This window comes from Hemibagrus wyckioides, linkage group LG24 (genome assembly GCF_019097595.1).
Source record: "Hemibagrus wyckioides isolate EC202008001 linkage group LG24, SWU_Hwy_1.0, whole genome shotgun sequence".
NCBI lineage: Eukaryota > Metazoa > Chordata > Actinopteri > Siluriformes > Bagridae > Hemibagrus > Hemibagrus wyckioides.
This window is the reverse complement of record NC_080733.1, coordinates 8,652,584-8,672,840: the sequence shown is the minus strand read 5'-3', so window position 1 is coordinate 8,672,840 and position 20,257 is coordinate 8,652,584. Positions and strand designations below refer to the sequence as shown.

The 20,257-nt window shown below is 36.2% G+C and overlaps 1 protein-coding gene across 1 annotated transcript; it reads left to right on the top strand.

Moving 5' to 3' along the window:
- Positions 1-2,331: 2,331 nt before the first annotated feature.
- Positions 2,332-6,499, top strand: sostdc1b (sclerostin domain containing 1b). The gene is made up of 2 exons (XM_058377442.1): positions 2,332-2,674; positions 4,100-6,499. The coding sequence occupies exons 1-2, from the start codon at positions 2,479-2,481 to the stop codon at positions 4,471-4,473; spliced, it is 570 nt and encodes a 189-aa protein (XP_058233425.1). The 5' UTR covers positions 2,332-2,478; the 3' UTR covers positions 4,474-6,499.
- Positions 6,500-20,257: the final 13,758 nt, after the last annotated feature.

Here is a 20,257-nt window from a genome sequence, read left to right as displayed (position 1 = left end):
GTGTGTAAAGATCAACTTTCAGTGCCTCTTGAAGTCTTGTTTTTTCCAGCATCTAGATCATCTACCCACAAGGCTTTACCACAGTATGTAACAAAATAAGATGGATTAACTCTGACTATCAAGATCTTAGGATGAGTCAGATGTGAAATGTGACAGTCTAACCAAAACTTTTTAGCTCTGGAGCCATACAGTTAAAAAGTAATTCCTGTTCCTTATAAACTATTTGAGCTGCTGTATATAAATTTATTTTACCCTGTCAAAATGCAGTTTCATGTCTAAATAGACAAATAATACTGAAAAGTGTTTACTAAAAATACAAACCATTCATGAAGGTTAATTTACTTCCTCAACAACCTGGTTCCATCATCATGATGATTTCAGTGTGCTTCAGTGGCCTCCTCACTCTCAAGACCTTAATACAAATGATTTATTTTTTGAAATAAATATTTTTTCACATATGCAAAATTTATTTAAAACATTTAAATGAATAAAAGAAAGTTTTTAATATAATTTTATTAATGCAGCTGGAAGTTTGCAAAAGAAAGCAAACCATATATTGTGATACATGCTGTGTATCGTAGAAATGCATTTGAGTAAAAAAATTATATTTTTTTGTCACACACCTCTAGTTTATGATGATAAAATGATAAAATAATAAGTAAAATAATTTTATATATAACTTATTTTAAATGAAAAACCTTTCAAAAATTACTAAGCTTTTTGTAATTGCCATGAGATTGTCATACACAGCCTATCACAGGGGACTTGGGGCACAAGGCCAACCAATCACAGTCCACAATCACATACACACTGACAGTACTTTACTTTACAGTAATTTACAGATGCCAGTCAGCCTACAATGCATGTCTTTGGACTGGTTGAGGAAACAAGAGCACCTGGAGGAAACCTCTGAAAGACAGGGCGAAAACGAAATATTTAACAAGATTTATTACCGCAATAATTAAATGAATCATGAGGTAGCTGTCACAGTGGGATATGAACAGAACAGAAGTCATCTTCTCAGACTTTCCCACGCTTGGTACTGCTGAATACGTCCTAAGGCATTTCTGCTGAACTGTGTAGAGCTCTTCACCTTAAGCTGAATGCTTTGTTCCTCATCTCATCTCATCCCAAGAGATCAGATCACCCTCTAGGCCAGTGAGGGTCTGTGTAATGTTCTCTTGTCATGTTGCATGTCAGTATGCTCATAACTCAGTGCTGTAACAAGCCTGTCTCACCTGGGAGATTATCTCTTCCTCCTCTGTCTTTGCTTCTCACTTTGTCAATGTCACAGAGCACAAAAGGACTATCTCAAATATCTGCTTTTCAGATGAAGAAATTAGCAAATGCTGCCTCATATCACATGGCGTTTATATTCTGCTTTCAAGCCTGAGGGGTTGAACATTCAGAGTTCCCCGGTAACCCTCCACAGACCCCTATCTACCCCTGTAAAAAAAAAAGAAAAAAGAAGCATTATCTGAAATCTGTTAATATTATACAATCATGTAAAGCTTGAAATGGAACATCAAAAAAACAAGTTTATATTTGATTTATAATATTAAATAATGGATTTATTTGCCTGATTTACAATATATTACCATTAAAGCTTATCTGTAGCGATGTTGTATATATTTATCCTCCTAGTCCATTCAGTGTGAAAAATGTCCATTCCTCCATGCCTCACTAGCCCTATAAATATACCTAGAGATATACTTGTGTGTATTTCTCAGTGTTAGCACACTACCGCTATGCACACTCAAAGATAATCTGGAAAAGCATTTTAGTATGTGATTCGAGACAAAGCTTACAATACTGAAGAATTTTTCAATAATGAAATATTCCCCATTGGAAATATTTGACCCCTTCACAGGATTCTGTTCATTTTCACATTAAGGCGAGTGGTCAAGAATATTCTCAACATGTAGGCTTGCCTTTTCTTTACTGCATAAAAACACAAATAAAAAAAAAAATAAATGCATATCCTGATGGAATGTTGGAATATTTTAAAGCAGTGTTGTTGTTGTTGTTTACAGTCCTGACTGTGATGCAATTAAAGCAATTAAAATTCAAAATAAATAAACACAGTTAATTAATGCATAAGTGTAGAGCTACTTTACACCACTGAAGCATGTGTAGATAAAATAGATTCAGAAAAATAAATTCCAAATTTTGTAATATGACTGGGTTGAGTCTTCTTACACATTGTACATGTCCGTTGTGATGACAACAAAAAGTGAATAGTGAAACCACACGGATCTGCTCAGATGTGCATGGTGTAGGCTTTCCAGCTTGAACATGACCACATTATCAGCACCTAGGCATGCGCACACCCATTTCTTACAAACCACATGCCAGGCTTGTGCTGTTGGCTGAAGGCGGGGAGGGATAAGTATAAAACCATATAACCATATGAGCTACAGGTATTATCACCTCACTCAAGCAATGTTTCGAGACTCGCTGGAAGCCTAGTGGTGTTATATGGGCTTGAACATGCGTTTCTACTGGCTGATGATTGTCTTATGTGCCCTGCTAAAGGGCTGCTATGGATTTCAGAATGGTGCCACTGAACTGTCGGATGGCATCGTGGCCTCTGCGCTTCAGGAAACTCAGGCCAATGGGTCTGTAAACCAAGCGCGCGGCGGCGGAAGACGCGCAGAAAACGCAGCGCAAATAGGTGCGTAATGTGCTTATTGTTTTCTTTTCGATATGCCACTGTTGTTTTTCTGGTAAAAAGGATGCATTACCCCCCCCCCCTCTCTCTCTCTCTCAACTCCAATTACTTATTCATCTTCAGTAACCTGCCGAGGAGTGTTAAAGAAATGCGCACGGCAGCTCTTTACATTGAAAACAAAAAAAAGGCATCTTATTAAGCGGAAATAGCTTAAATGATTAAAATAATTATTTAGCATTTTGTTCTACAAATATATTATAATTATACACCAAACATAAGATTATTAAACCCATTCCTAGACATTTATTTAAAGTAATTTCAAGCTCGCAAGTCTTGTCAGGTCGGCAGATAATTTTGCATTTATTTTACTGAGCATTTATTTGCAAAAATATCTGCTTATAGACAAATTTGAGACAAAAACTTGAGATTTAGAGAAAAAAAAAAGGAAATTGGCTTAATAATCTTACATTTGGTAAAAATAATGGGAAATACTAGATCAGTATATTCAATACATATTGTAAAGTGTATGATGTTCTTCAAAAATAAGCATTAAAAATGAATTATTCTTAAGAAAGAAGTTGTTCTTATTTGATCAAATGTTATCTTTGGAAGTGAATATATATCTTGAATATGGGTAAATTATCTAATACTATCTAATCTGTTAATTATACACATAATTTAATATTTTCTTTATAAAATGAAATTATTAAAATGAAATACACTTTTTGCCAATACAACAGAAAATTGGTGATTAGTGTTCAAATGCCAAATACTAATCATGTTGATGTTACATTTTGGATGAATAATTGCAAACCCAGTGCTTTTTTTGATCTGCATTAGCGATTGTGGGTGGAACTTTGAATGGCTGTTACTTTCTGCCTCAAGATACTGTAAATGAGTAGAAATCTTACTGTGTACACCTTCAGAAATATAGGTACCAAACTATACTATTACTTGTCACTGGGGTGATACCATCTGTTGAATCTTTAATGTCTATATTTTACCTGGAAACCTTTAAAAAGGGCTGTGGTAGCTCAAGTGTTTAGGGCTCAGGGTTTTTGAATAGAAGTTTAGGGTTCAAGCCCCAGCGCTGCCACTGTTGGGCCACCTAAACCCTCTTTGCTCCAGGGCCACTGCATCATGGTTGACCATGCACTTTTATCCTACTATGCTAACCTGAGATATGCAAAGAAAGGAATTTCTCTGTGCTGTAATGTATAGGTGATAAATAAAGGCTTCTTCTTAAAAATAAGGTACACCATATGCATCTTTCTAGGTATAAAGACCTACAAAATGTACAAATAATGCAAGCTTAATGGTATCACTCCAGTGGCAAGGGTTTATAAACTTTATTTCTGACACAGGGCACAGTCTTCAGTTATCACTGCAGCCTCCATATCTTAGAAGATGTCTGCTTGTTCTTTACAGAGCAAAGCCAGTTGGGCTGCAGAGAGCTGCGCTCTACTAAGTACATATCAGATGGTCAGTGCACCAGTCTGAAGGCAGTGAAGGAGCTGGTGTGTGCCGGTGAGTGTCTGCCTGCTCACCTACTACCCAACTGGATTGGAGGAGGATACTGGGCACGGCGGGATACATCCGAGTGGAGGTGTGTGAACGAACATGTGCGTACACAGCGTGTCAAGCTCTGGTGTCGTGATGGGAGTACACGCACGTACAAGGTCGCTGCTGTGACGTCCTGCACTTGTAAGCGCTACACACGACAACACAACGTGTCAGAGCTGAAGCCTTCCTCTCAGAAGGCCATCTCGAAGAAAAGGCGTGGAACAAATGCAAAGGCATAAAGAGGGGTTTAGATCATTCTCAGCTGAAAAGTTCACTGTCACCATCTTTTAACCTCACATCACCTTTCTGTACTGTAAAGCCACTGATTATCAGGTACATGACACATGATGATATATGGAACTTGTAGTAGGATCTTTTAATTCTGTGTGCATTTTCTGATATGATTGCAGTTGAACAGCAGCTCTCTTTTAATGACATATTTTTAACATGGTTTTTCATTTAATAGAAATCATATTAACAATTTGGAAGGAGGTTATTGAACTTTTTTTCTTCTGTAATAATGTGAGAAAGCAGATTAAAGGCAGACCTCATTTAAACCCCAAGGCAATGTTAACTTAATGAAATGGGAACATTTTTAATAAGAGATATTAAGCTACACGCGTGAAGATATTAAGACTTCATTCAAAGTCACAATATTTTGCAGTTTCTCTGTCCTGTTTAATGTTTTTCAAAATAACCTGTATACCCATTTAATATAACCATTGTGGGCAAAATATTTGTTTGAGTGCAATAAATCTGGTACCTTTTTTTTGCCATGGTTTGTGTCAGTAATTTTGCACCCAGCAGCCATAAGTTTGATGTGCCAAGAGTGGATATGAAAAAGACGAATTAGTCAAAAAGAAACCTTATGACTCATTGTTATGAGGGGATACCCTCAGCCCAAGGCATATCAGCTTCTCTTTGTGGTAACATGTTACTGAACAGTTGTTTTTATTGTATTATAGGCCCTTTCATTCCTCATTTCTAAAAGCAACACTGTTTTGCAATTATACAGTACCTTTCGCCCCAGGCCTCTGTTTTGAGGAGTTCATCAAGAGTTTTCCATTGACTATAAACAGCAGTGTAGTGACTTTGGGCACATAACATTTTGGGTGGAGATGAAATAAGTTTGAATGAATAAAATGTGAGAATGAAAATAAAGTCTGGTCTTGCCTAAAGGATTACATCACCTGTTTTCCAACACGAACAGCAAACCTATTTACTATTTTTTAATAGAGGTTTAAGGGCAGGGGTTGAATGCATTCGATAAACGTTTACATGAATCATTTTTGCAAAATGCTCCCATTAATTATTTGTATGCTTGCAAAGGAAAATTAAACTCTAATCAATTGATTCTTTCAGAGATGAGGCTAATTAGTCAGAGGGAAGAATTTGTGGTAAAATGGCACAGGAGGTAGAATTGCCTCCTCAAAGCTTCCCAGAGCTCAGGTTATGGACTGTGTGGAGTTTCTCGTTTTCTCCCTGTGTCCATGTGGGTTTCCTCTGGGTTTTCTGGTTTTCTCCCTGCTCCAAAAACATTTAGCAGATGCTCTGATCCTAAGTGACTTACATAATACAACAACTGTGTGTTCAATGCCTGTTGTAGACTGGAATACCATACAGGATATGTTCCCATGTTATGTGCAGTATTCCCAGGACAGACTCTACCATGACCTTGACTGGAATAAAGTGGTTACTGAACATGAATGAAAAGAATTTGCGGTTACATGCTGCCAAAGTAGTCAGTGTAGCTCAAAGTAAGAACGTACATTCAGATCTGCCTGATGGCACCTGGAATTAACTTTTTTGTTCCAGACTTTAAAAGTTAAATAAACCTACCTAAGAGCAGCTTTGGTTATACATTCTTTCATGACTGTTTTCCTTATAAGGACTTTAATGTTATAATATAATAACTGTAATTCTGAGCTGTTTGCTTTTTTGCAAAAAGAGTGGTATAAAGTTCCCCAACAGCAATGTGAATAACTGGTGGAGATCATGGAGCCAAAATGCATGCAAATCGGGGTTATTCCACCAAATACTGATTTCTTAAGGTTATTCAGCCAAAGCTTTAACACAATTTGTTCACAAATTATTTGCATTTTGTTTTATTTGAGTTATTAAAGCTCTGCATGATCTTGGGTTATTTTGATGTGTTGTCATTTCCTTTAAATATACACTCTAAATAACAATAGTTATATTTTGATTTTAGGAGAAATATTGTCAGCAGTTCACAAAAAATGAAACAAAACTGTTCATCTCACCAGTAAATGAACCTGGAAGAAATAAACTGATTATTTTGCAGTGGTCTCTTATTTTTTTTTTCCAGAGCTGTGTATATATAAGCACTTTCTGTTCTTGTTTTCTTTGTGATATCTTTAAGTCTCTAGGCCTCGTATTTAAATTCATCAGTTCATCATCTCCCCTTTTCTACTTTCAGTTCATCATGTATTTTTCCATGACATGTCTCTTATAAGAGCCACAATCAGTTATCTCTTAAAGCTCTAGGTGAAGCCACACACAAAGATAATTTTTGCAATTTTTAATTCCCTCTGTCAATGTCAGGTCATGTCAGTATATCCCCCCTCTCTCTCTCCCTCTCTCTCTCTCTCTCTCTCTCTCTCTCTATTTTTTTCCTTTGGCTGAAGTACAGAAAGCTAGGAGGCTAGCTCAGCTCCACACAGCAAGTAAAAACCTCAAGATTGAGAGTAGGAGTCATACACACTTGGCACTTGCTGGCAGATGACATGTACATGATAGATGGATATGAGATCATGATATTAAGTATCTTAAAAACACATCCAACAAAAAAAAACTTATATCCTGATTCAGGAAGATTTTAGTCCCACGATTGTCAACTGCTGTGTTACAGAATGTCAAGCCTGCAAAAATTAAGCTGCTGTAAATAATTTATTTTCAAATGCAACAATTTCCAGGGCTGAAATGTTTTTTTTTTGTTCTTTCCTTTTGCAGCTAAAAGAGTGGGCATTTAAAACTTATTTAGACCTTCACGTTTCCATCCTATGCCTTGCATGGGTAGTGAACTCTAACACTGATGAGAACAAATATAAATCCTCCCGTCAGCAGGTGTGGGCTGAAGAATGATTTAAGAGTCTGCATGTGGTAACAATCCCCCAGTAATGATGCATAATTAATCACGCTATAATCTTCAGCTATTACTAGGCATTAGGCCAGACCTGAATCTCATTGAGCCAAGTGCTACCATATTTCTAATCTTTCCTTTTACCTCCAGGTAGCTCTGAGTAACCCAATTCACCCTGGCCAGAAAGGTCTATTTGTGTCACTGTATGATTTTAAATGTAAATAAATTCTTTAGGTAGTTGAAAACAAATACAGTACTAATGTTCTCACATAGGTTCCTGACCATGTTCCTGCCACTGGGCCTCATTTATCAATCTTTTAGTGAAGCTATGTGTAAATGACAACATGTCCTGTATAGAAAATTGCAGTAAGTTATGCCAATTACATTACTTGAAGCCTATCAGTCAAGGTTCACCTGAGTGAAATGCAAACTTTTAAACAAAATGTATGAATAACACATTGCTTTTCTGTAAATGCACATTCAAACCATTCTGAATACAAATTACACCAAGTACTTGTTCATGGTTACAATTAAAATGTGTTATAACACATTACAAACTGAAACAAATCCAGAACTCCAAAGGAAGGACCCTATACTGCATGTGCATGCATTATTGTAATTTCTGTTGATATTGAGAATAGAAATCCCCTGTATATTCACGTCAGTTGTGAATATGGATCTGTTACAAACAATAATTGTCCAGTATGTGTAGCGTATAGTTGTTGTAACTCTCTAATCTCCCATTTGGCCACTGCAATCAACTATGGACAATCAACTGTCCTATTCCTCCCATATTGCTAATGTTACACGCTCATGTCAGTTTCTTCTCTACAACATCAGAAGGATTCGACCATTTTTATCCACACAGGCTGCTCAGGTGCTTGTTCAGTCTCTTGTCCTTTCGAGACTGCAACTCTCAGGTCTACCTCTGAATGCAATTCGTCCTCTTCAAATGATCCAAAATGCAGCAGCATTGCTTGTTTTCAATCTGCCTCAGTTCTCCCACACATCAGATTCAAAACACTGATGTTGGCCTACAAAGCCAAGAATGGACCAACACCCTCTTACCTCACTCCCTCAGATCAACTAACGCAGCTTGACTGGTCCTACCATCTCTGAAGGTATGAGTTAGGAATACATCTAGATTTCTCTGTTCTGGCACCAAAGTGGTGGAATGAACTTCCCCTAGATGTCCGTACAGCCGAGTCACTGACTGCCTTCAAACGACGGATGAAGACCTACCTCTTCCTGAAACACTTAAACAGCTCTTATTTTCCCTGTTTGTTTTATGTATTGGTATATGTTGGGTAAAAATCCTCCCAACTCAGTTTTGACGGTATCCTAAGCCTATGACCTATTGAACCTGTGTTAATGTATTCAGTGATAGAGACTTCAAAGCATTTTTGTACATCACTCTGTATAAGAGCATCTGCCAAATGCCAGAAATGTAAATGTTTTAAGGAGAGATTTAGATTCAGAATTCTTCATTTCACATCCACAGCACCAATGCTACTACAAGCTGAGGAAATAGCCAAAGGTGGAGAGAACAGGTGTAGGTGAAACGCTAGAATTATCCTCACCCATGATATACATCAACAAACGGCCATCTGATTAAATAGCAACAAATGACAATAGTTAAATAACAATATAATTCTATTTATTAACAATAAAACAAAGGATTAGAATGCTATTTCTTAGAATCAATTTAAATACAGATATGGTATATTTGCACAATTGTGAATGAAAATTGTAAACTCAAATACAGATATGGTATATGTGCACAATTGTAAATGAATCTCAATTATATAGCTTACGCCTAAGTCAGGATGCCTTTGGTCATTACTTAAGCCTGAAAAATGCTTTGAGTGGTTGCTGTTAAAGGCTACATCTTCACTGATCTTTGGTACTTCAGATTATTGCATATGCCACAAACACACACACACACACACACACACACACTAGAGCTGTAAGGGATTTTCAGTACATGAAGAAGGAAATGTGGGAGATGTTAAAAGATACACAGTGCTATTTGTTCATCATTGAGGATTATGTGTCAGCACTGAAGGTGTGCAAACACCTGACACTAATCCTTTAATTGTGATCTCGTGCTTAGTAACATCAGATTTCTCTGCATCATACCGTGAGTCATGGTTTATAAATAAGGATGCTTTTAATTATATTTCTGCTGTACATGCTCTACACTTAAGTTAAGTCACAAGCCTTGATTTATTTTATTTTTTTTTTTTTTTACTTCAAGGAAGTATTCTTAGCCCAGGGCATCTGTTGAGCAAGCAATAAAACACAATGTGGTGCACTATTATAGAAAAACAATGTAATACAGAGTACTGTGATGCAACGTGAAGCAGAGTTACAGTCTATAACAGCACACCCCAATGCTTTATTCCTCTTATACCACAGTGTAATAATTAAATCATGGTGGTGGCTCAAGTGGTTAAGGCTCTGGGTTGTTCACCAGAAGCTCGGTGGTTCAAGCCCCAGCACTGCCCAGTTTCCACTGTTGGGCCTTTGAGCAAGGCCCTTAACCCTCTCTGCTCCAGGGGTGCTGTATCATGGCTGACCCTGTGCTCTGACCCCACCCTTCAAGGATGGGATATGTGAAGAATTTCACTGAGTTTCACTGTGCTGTAATGTGTATGTGACAATTAAAGGCTCTCTCTTATAAATCATTATATTTAGCATTTAAGAGACAATTTGTTTCTTTTATCACTTATATTATAGTAGCTATAAACAGTTCTTCTCTCTTCACTAGCTCTTGTTCTCTCTGTTGATGTTAATAAGGCAAAAAATGAGCTTTTCATGTTACTCAGAAATCAGAAAGCACCAAAACTTTCCACTCAGCAAAGTGCTGATAGATAGATAGATAGATAGATAGATAGATAGATAGATAGATAGATAGATAGATAGATAGATAGATAGATAGAAAGTTTACTTTATTCATCTAACTAAAATAATTTAAGGTTTTAAATGAAACAGAAAAGTGTAATACAAGGCTATAGTAAACAGTAGCCTAAAAAACAAGTTTTTTTAGCAAGTGAATCCTCTCACCTCTGAAATTTGGAACAGATTTCTGCAGGCAGTGTGAAGGTGTCCATTATATTTTGCATCTACTGCCCCCTAAAGGGAAACCTGCTTCATATATTTAATACCAAATAATTGAAAATTGTTGTTGTGAGTTTAATGAAACTTTAAACTTAAAATTAAACATAAAATCTAAAAAAGACTCTGGAAACAGTATATGTTTTTCCTTAATAATAAGAAATAGAAAAATAAATAAATAAATAAATAAATAAATAAATAAATAAATAAATAAATAAATCTGAGCAATTTAGCCAGAGCAGTGGCCAGTCCTGAGACTAGATATAACATCAATTTCCATCAGTCATTACTTCGGTGCTTTTCACATCGCCATGGCGACAGTCTAGTGCTACATGATGATGAGAGAGTTTAATATAAAACAGCTCTTCACATTCTCAACAACATGCAAGTGATGACTGCCACTGATTGGGGGTGTTGAAATAAAGCACAGACATGTGGGCTTACTGACCCAGGTGCCGAAACCTTCATGAATGTCACCCATCATGAATCTCTGAGAATAATGGAAAATGATGAGTAGTCGAAATCTGTGCCGGACCTCTGTCACCATACACCTATAACAAGACATCTCCACAGAGAACTTGCAAAGCCACAGAATAACTCTGATTCATTTGAAGTAATACATTTATCAGTACACACTGTTAACCTTTCATCTGCTATTATGCTAAAAATGTACTGCCTGACAGTTTGTTCCTCTTTTCAGGATCTTGAACAGACAATGTCACGCACTCCCCATATACAGAAAACATTTACATTGCATGCAATGTGCAGTAGAAAATAATTAACTCTACTTACTGTCTGATGTAGTGCATCTCTCAACTAACTAACTCACTAAGCATGAAGCCAATAAAAGAAAGCGCCAACAGGATTCTTGTTTGAACTCCCATTTTAATATGATGAACAATCACTCACAATTAATTCAACCGTCAGCCAAATCAAATCAGTGTGATGAAAAGATCGTCTGTTGCCATTTGTGATTAGAGTAATTATGCACATTTCTCAGCAACTGAAATCCATTAAGAACAAACAGTAGGTATTTATTTCCATTTGCATGCAGCAACAGGCGTGTAAGGTCAATATTATGGAGCTACATAGCATATAATTAATAAACTTTAAAAAAACAGACAGTAAGTGCTTTATCCTGAGCAGGGTCATGATGGGTTCTGAGCTAATCCTGGGAACACTGAGCATGAGGTGTGAAGATGCCCTGGATAGGAACGCAATCCATTGCAGAGCACCATGAACACACACACACACACACACAAACATTCACACACTTGTTCACACACTAGAGGCAATTTAGAGTTGCCAATCTACCTACCAGCATGATTGTGGGAGGTGGGAGAAAAAATGGCAAACCTGAAGGAAACCCACATAGACAGGAACAGTAACCCTGGAGCTGTGAGGCAGAAACCTACCCTGTGCCATCTGTGCCTGAGTAGCCATCTGCAGTAAAAAAAAAAAAAAATGTATGGAAGATTAATAATAATCATGAAATATGTTTCTAGATGACCTTTTGTAACCTCTCATAATTAATTCTGTAGACTTTTTTGTCTGCCAGTAGATATTTGTAGCTTCTGCTTTAGGAACTGGGAATAAGAAACTAATCTGATTAAGAAGAAGAAATACATATTTAATAATATATAGTTATTGTGTTGCGATCAGACTAATGATGTCTCATAAAATAATACCTTTCAAGCCAGGTCCTTGTGGATTCTTGAAAGACTTGTATCTTCTCTTCTATAAACAACTTGAATACTGCAAAGCAGACTTTATACCACAGCAATCAAAGAAGAATGTGATATATGTACAAACACAAAATGTCTGAGGGAGAAAAAATCAAAAATGATTTGAGGGAGAAGGTGAATTATACACTGCATACAAAAGAGTGGAGGGAAAAAAGGAGAGAGTGTCTGTGAGACCAAGAAGATTAAAAGAAAAGCAAGAGAAAGAGAAAGCAGAAAAACAGAAGGAGATAGATAGATAGATAGATAGATAGATAGATAGATAGATAGATAGATAGATAGATAGATAGATAGATAGATAGATAGATAGATAGATAGATAGATAGATAGATAGATAGCACTGCTATATTTGAGTGCTGCATCTACTTTTCCCACTCTAGATGGTGCTCTTTACACACTCTGCTAAATGTGTGTGTAGTGAGCTGTGTTACAAAACACTTGTGAAGTTAGACTTCATACACAGAACCATTCACTTGTAGCAAATACGTATACTGCGTCATATGTGTGTGTGTTAATAACATTAAACAGAACATTGCTGTACTGTGTAGCCTAAATACAACTGACAGTGTTACCTCTTCACATTAGTATTTTCCTAATTGGAATTAAATTGCTCAGGAAATTCGCTACAGACAAGAAAGTCAATCTTCTCCTTAGATTATATATGAACCAGTTAAATAACTGGCTAGCCAAGCTTACTAATTTGGCTCAGTGTAATATAAAAAAACTCAATACATACAGCTTAGCATGTATTTCTCAGCTATGGATGGAATTATAATATTACCGATAGTCTTCTTAAATGATATCACATTGCAGGAATGGCGACTATAAAAAGCAACCTGAAATTAGAACCGAAGAACAAAATTTCCCTCAGCACCTAAGGAAAATCAAAACGAAAGTACAGCAGAAAAATGTACTTAACTAAAACCTCAGGAAACGTTTCATTAGAGTAAAATACAGCCTGCACTGCACTAGAAGTATCCTTCCAACCTTCAAATAAAGTTGTGTAGCCCAGTCTGTATTTGCCTGGTACTCCATGCAGCACTGCCTATGAAGCGGCTCTTCCCACTCCGATGACCTTGCAATGATGGATGTCTCATATGAGCTGTCCGGCAGAATGCCTGCTTCACCGCAGACGTCTGGTGAAGGGAAGCATGCCATAAATCCAAAGCCAAGGCTTCCACATGGGTTCATGCCAACAACCAAGAACAGTGCAGCAATGCTAGGTTAAAATGACATATTTTTATCCGATGTTGATGTCATGTCCTGGTTTAGGTGTTCATGAACAACAAGCAGGGGAGACAAGGGGGTATATACAAGTCTGTATATGTGTGAGAAAGAGTATGAGCATGTTTGTCTCTCTGTATGTGTATGTGTGTGTTTGTGTGTGTGTATACCAAATCCATACCTCCTTAATTACAGATTCTCTTAAGGGGCCCCTGACAGACATGTGAGGTAAGAGAAAATACTGCAGGGATGGCCAGCCTGTATGATGATATACTACATTCCACACACTCAGAGGAGCTGAGGGGAATAAAAGGCAGACCAGATGGGATAGGATGAGTTAGGCTATTTCCTCTTCTTCCAGTCTCCATGATGATCCCACTTCCCTGTTCTGATTTAATAAATCTGTATCCGTAGTTCTGATGTTGGAACTCCTGTGGTCATTTCATTTCATGACCTACTCCTGAAAAAGAAAAGAACACACCAGTCTGTAATGTCTTATTGATATAACCTGTCAGTGCAGAGATCTCATGATCATGATTTCTGTACTGATAGCAGAAATAGAGAGGCATGGTGTGCAGCATTGCTGGGTCCCTGGTTCGATCCTGAGCTCAAGCTACTGTCAGTGTGGGGATGAGCAGAGCATGCTCTCTCTGTATTCCTGTGGATTTCTCCTCGGAACTCTAAATTGCCCCTAGATGTAAATGTGTGCTCTCATGCACAGTTTGTCTGGCATATTGACCATGATGAAGTGACATTTCACAAATACTGTAATAATCAGCACAAAGAGAAGTCCCTGTTTTAGTATTGTATTCATTGTTATTTTCTCTTTGCATTTGAGTGAACCGTGTTTCCATAGAGATTTATGTGTTGACGTCATAACTGTTTTATATCCCTTCAAAAAAATATAAATATATATAAACCAGTGCATTTTAAACTACTTAAATTGCTGCTTCGTATTATTAGTTTTATGTTGTGGCATTTGGTTATTTAGTTATGTAGGCAAACTGCGTCACACCGAGACGGACTAAAAAACACACACACAACATACAACGTGTTTAAATTTACATGTGGATTTCCAAGACAAGTTTCCTCCTAGCTGGTGAAAAATGCCAAGAGATGGACTGCTAACTTTAAATTGTCCATTAGTGTGAATGTGTGTGTCCATGGTGCGGGGAAAAGTAATAGTGTCCCATCCAATGTGTATTCCTGCCTCATGCATAGTGTTTCTGAGATCAACACTGGCCATGAAAGAGTGGATAGTAATAATAATAATAATAATAATAATAATAATAATAATAATAATAATAATACTCAAAAATAGGATTCATTAATAAGAGAAAGTGCTGTCCGAATAATAAATGAACAGTGGCTCCACAGGGATTTATGATGTGTTGACGTCATGACTCTCTTTTATATCCCTGCAAGCCAGTGCATTTTAAACTACTTAAAGTCGCTGCTTCACATAATTAGTTTTGTGTTTATGTGGCTTTTTTGGATACTTAGTAATGCAGACAAACTGCTCCACAGGGAGCCAAGCTTAAAAAACAAAATATACAATCTGTCTTCAAATTTACATGAAGCTAAAGAAAGAGAGGAAGAGAGAAAATTGCTACTGCTCCTATGGCTTGCCTAATTTTGTTTTGTTTTTTTTCCCCCTCTGGATTAATCAGCGCTGACAAGAGGTCAGCCCTATTCCATGTAAACACAGCATGGTGGGGCGATACGGCCCATTTGTTAAGAAAATGCTGAATTCAAAGCAATTTAACTGTGGCTTTTTGGAAAAAACAGATATACTTACAAGCCTCAGAATGAGTATGCCAGGATGGCACAGGTCACACATGATGTTTACACACAATCTTCAAATAGGATTAGTGTTTAGAGGGCAAAAATTGAGAATCATGCCCTGATTAAAGAACACCGAGAGCTGAACATTCGGCAGTGAAAAAGAAAAGTCATTAGCTGGCTGACTGGAGTATTTAGTCCTCAGTGGGATACTGTTTAAAAAGACTTGATGTGAAAAACCTCAGCGGGTAAATACGGGACACTGTATGAGGGAAGCATCTGTCTTTTTTAGTCTGTGATGCTCCACTGGTAGTCTGTCATTGGAGATGCCTAATCAGTATTTCTGGCTTTTCTGTGGCTTCGAAAAACCTGTTTCAGTTATTAATGTGCCTGAAGATGTTCCGTTCATGCCAAGTTGTGGTTGAACTCTATATGTCCAGCTATTCAGGCAGGCTTTGAACTCATCCAAAAAGATTTGAATGTGACCAAACCTCTGAGAATTAGCTGTGAGAAGAAGTCAGAGGACAGCCACAGGATTATTTTATTTACTTAAGTGTAAGCCTACTTTCAACCTGTGCCAGTAGAGGGCGTGATAAACACACACACACACACACACACACAGAGAGAGAGAGAAAGAGAGAGAGAGAGTGAGAGAGGGAGAGAGAGAGAGAGAGAGAGAGAGAGAGCGAGAGAGGGAGAGAGAGAGACAGAGAGAGAGAGAGAGAGAGAGAGAGAGACAGAGAGACAGAAAAACAGAGAGAAACGTGTGCGGTATATGTGTATTGTTGTATGTATGTAACTACCTATATAAGAATCACACAAAATCCTAAATTCTAACAAGGTTCTTTCTTTCTTTCTTTCTTTCTTTCTTTCTTTCTTTCTTTCTTTCTTTCTTTCTTTCTTTCTTTCTTTCTTTCTTTCTTTCTTTCTTTCTTTCTTTCTTTCTTTCTTTCTTTGCTTCCTTGCTACATAGTGCACACATTTGTAATCCTGACAAATAATAGGTAATGTTAACAGACAATTCTTCAAAGGCTTAATTTTCCTTTGCTTTCATTTATGCAGAATTTCCTGATCCCTTTTAATCAAGTACAACAAGACTACTCTAGTAATAAGGACAGCACAGTGACAGGACCTGCGTATGATATCTTATGGCAGTGCTAGCTGTCAAAACTTTATTAATGCATACATCTGCTCAGAAAACATTGACTGATGCCATGGCAGCAAATTCACAGAGCAGAATTAACTTAGATTATGAGTCATATTTCCCAGGTTAAATCATATGTTTGAAAATCATTAGTTTCAGAAACGTGACAAAAAAAAAAAAAAGTCTGCCGAAAGAAAGAGACATTAACGGTACAAAGACACCAGAAAAGCCAAATTCCATTGAGAACCTTGGCCAGAACACCAAGGACTAAGAAAAAGAGGAAGCAGTTAAATCACACAATGTCAGCATCACTTTTTCGAGTTATCTGTAATATTAGAACAACATGTCAAAGAAGGTAGAGAGCTAAGTTGGAAGGATAAACTTTTTTTTCATTTGCGTTAACTACTGACATATGGCAGTGCGTTCAGCCAACCAGAGACGAATTCCCTTTTAAAAGGCTGAGACAAAGTGAAGGCATTGCGTGGGATAGAAGTCTCAGCTATAAGCACTACAGCAGACTGAGTCACTCGGCGTGGATTCAGCAGCTAACTGACAAAACACTGTACAGCTTCAATCATCAGAGTGTAAAAATCCCTTAAATGAAACGTCAAATACATTTCAGTTTAATCGTAGTAAACTAGCGGTTCTTGATTTTTAATTTGGGATTGTATACAACTCAATCATTCATTGTAAACAAACTGTATTCATTTTAAGTTTTATGTATAAGGAATAATACACTTCGGGCTCTACTATAAGAGTGAAGAATGAATGACTTGGTGGTGTGATGCTTTAACAACCCACAAATTTTTGCTAATTATAAAAATAAAAAAAATCCCATGTTAAGTGTTTGTCTTATACCACAGCAATTTGTCAATCATTTTATTTATTTATTTTTTTAATCAATAACATTTCATTTCAATTTTTATCAAGTGTCAGGCATGGAATTTCCATGCAACAAGTTAGCTACTAATACAGCATTAATTTTTAACAGCTAATTCAATTTTTATAATCTAATTAAGTTGTAATAGCTATAAACAATCCTTCTTTTAACAGCCCTTCATTTTCTTGCTCTTGAAGTTAATAAACAAACAAACAAACACTGTCATGTTTCAGTAAAAACAACAACAGAAGACTTCTGTCAATGCTTCTTATAGCAGAAAGTGAATAAATGTTTAAAAAGCTTATAATTACAGAAAACTGCTTCACCATATCAATCTTTATTAAATACCAAAATTTGTAATCTATTTATTATTAGCTTTAGATTATGTGCCACATCCACCGCACATGTCACAGAAATGATGGCGATGGCTGGGATAGAAAATTAACCAGCTCCTTCTGACCAATCAGATTAGAGAATTAACCAGCAGCATTATTCAGTAAACATGTACAAGAGTTGAGCTCACGAGTCCACTGTTGGTCATTAAACAAAATTTAGCTTTGCTGAGTGAAGAGTTTAAATTCTAATGGGAAATAAATCCCTTTCACCCCTGTGATGTGCTTTTTAAACTGAGAACAACAACAAAAACAAATGGTTCTGCTTACAAATAATGAAAGTACTGATGAAATTTAATTACATACTAATAAAAGCACAATACACAGTTCAACATGACAAAGATCGGGAGAATAGATGATATAAAATGCTATGTTTTATTTATTTATTTATATATTTATTTATTTATTTATTTATAATTTGACTGTAAATTTTTTTTTTTTTTTTTTTACAAAAACATACTTTGGGAGTCTTGTGTATGACTCTATCCATTTAGTCTTTTTTAAATGAATGGCAAATTTGACTAAATCCCCATAATGTAAATACTGAATTATAATAAAATGCAAGAAAAAGAAATTAATTTCACATATTAGTTTTCATTTTTTATGTGTGTAGTTTCAAACTGGTGTGTGTTTTGTGGCTATACCTTACAGACCAAGTCAAATTCAGACACATATGATTATATATGAAATATATATATATTTGTCTTTTTTTATTAATGTTAATAATATTTACTAGAAATATGTTGTAATATTCCATAGGCAAATATAAGGACTAAATCCATTTTCATTTTGAATTAAATTCATTTTAGACTTAATATGAGATTAACACTTCAGAAAACAAGAAAAATAAAATCTGCCTTAAAATAATCTTAATTTAAAAAAAATGTCATATTTAAATAGCTATAAAATCACAATTTGTCTCATATGTATCAGTGACAATTAAATCATTATCAGTAGATTTCTGTGAAAAGAGATTATAACAGAGATTGTATCCAAAGCTTGATCACTGGCTCTGAAAAATAATTCTAATAGGTTAAGTTTTGAAATAATTTAATCATATTTAATTATATGCTCCTTTGTGTGATTATGTGAATAATGTGGCTGCATGTATTACATAAAATCTGGAAAATGAAACCACACATGCTGAAAAAAAAATACATTTAAAAATAAATGAACGGTGTAGTAATGTGAGTTTTCTGTAATACATAGTAATACATAAGTACATAAGTAATACATAATAAAAATGCTGAAGTTCATTAATAAGTTGACTATAACTCCATGTGAATGGAAGATAAATTGTATTGGCAATTGACATTTTTTAAATTTCTCGATCATCCCCCATAAAGCAAGTGATAATAAAATTTTATTTAAAAAAATTGTGTTCAGAGAAATTTTCAGTTAGATATTACTGATATTCCCCACTGATTTTATTGGCACAGACAGTTTGAGGGAGTGTTGCCTAGGCAAAGCACAAAATCCAACAAAATCTAATATGCGCTGCCTGTCAAAGGAAAACTGCTTCTAGATCTACAGTAAAACAGAGCTTCATATATGTACACATGCCACACACACACACACACACACACACAGTTGGTCACCAAGGTCAAAAGGCCTCACCTGCAGAATATCCCTTCTCCACTGGGAGCTGTCAAATTAGCAGTTGGTTATTACAGAGGCTTAGGGCTTGTACTCTCAGTGAACGAGAGAGAGAGAGAGAGAGAGAGAGAGAGAGCAAAGCGAAGAAAGAGAGGAGCAGGAGAGTCACATAACCGCTCGGAGGCTGCGGGGCATTGCTATGGCACTGTGGCTGAAGCTAAAGCAAAACCATATGAGCATTAACACACACCCAGGGGCTCTACTCGCAGATTACTTTACATAACGACTAATTGGCTTAATTTGTTAAACAAACACTGCATTTTATTTTAGGTATTAATACAAGACCTCCCCGTGCAGCGGTCTCTCCAAACTGTGAGACACAAGATGGTAATAACACCCATGCCGGCTCTGCTAAAGTCATTTACCTACAAAATGAATCTAATTTCCTCTCCTGGTTCAGCTTTACAAGCCTGGTGGTCACAACATGCATAGATAGGATTGGATAGGATGGTATGGAGGGAAAAACACACACGCAACATCTCTAGTTAGCTCACTGTGACTTACCAAAATTAAAATCTCATATGTGTATCTTAAAATTTGGTTTCTGTTTTTTACACTTTCACTTGTCAAGAAGAAACTCCCAGAAAAATGTTCAGCAAGGTACCACTGAAAACAATAAGGAGGAAAAACTGCAAAGCCATTATAAGGTTCTTAAATAAGTGGCAACTAAATTTAGCACAAGCAACCCGTGTTAAATTCATATACAGTTCATAGAAATATAAACAAAATAAATGCTAAATAAACCAATATGTAATAACACATTTATAACACTTTTCCCAATTTTTATTTATTCCTGGTCATTTTAAAGAGCTTCACATGTGGAATCACTGTACATTTTGTAAGCAATATTTCCATCATCAAGGTTTCCAAGTTAAAAAAAAAAACATTTCAGAATAAAATCTACATAAAAAGTAAACTGATAACCTAACCTATAACATTAATATGTTTGTACTATGAACATTCAATAAAATTTAGAAAACATTTTT

What these genes read in the sequence shown, in the direction of transcription:
- sostdc1b (XM_058377442.1), top strand. Translation starts at nt 2,479, where the DNA reads ATGGGCTTGAACATGCGTTTCTACTGGCTGATGATTGTCTTATGTGCC. An exon ending in AGAAAACGCAGCGCAAATAG is followed by an intron (nt 2,675 to 4,099) that starts GTGCGTAATGTG and finishes TGTTCTTTACAG; the next exon opens with AGCAAAGCCAGTTGGGCTGC.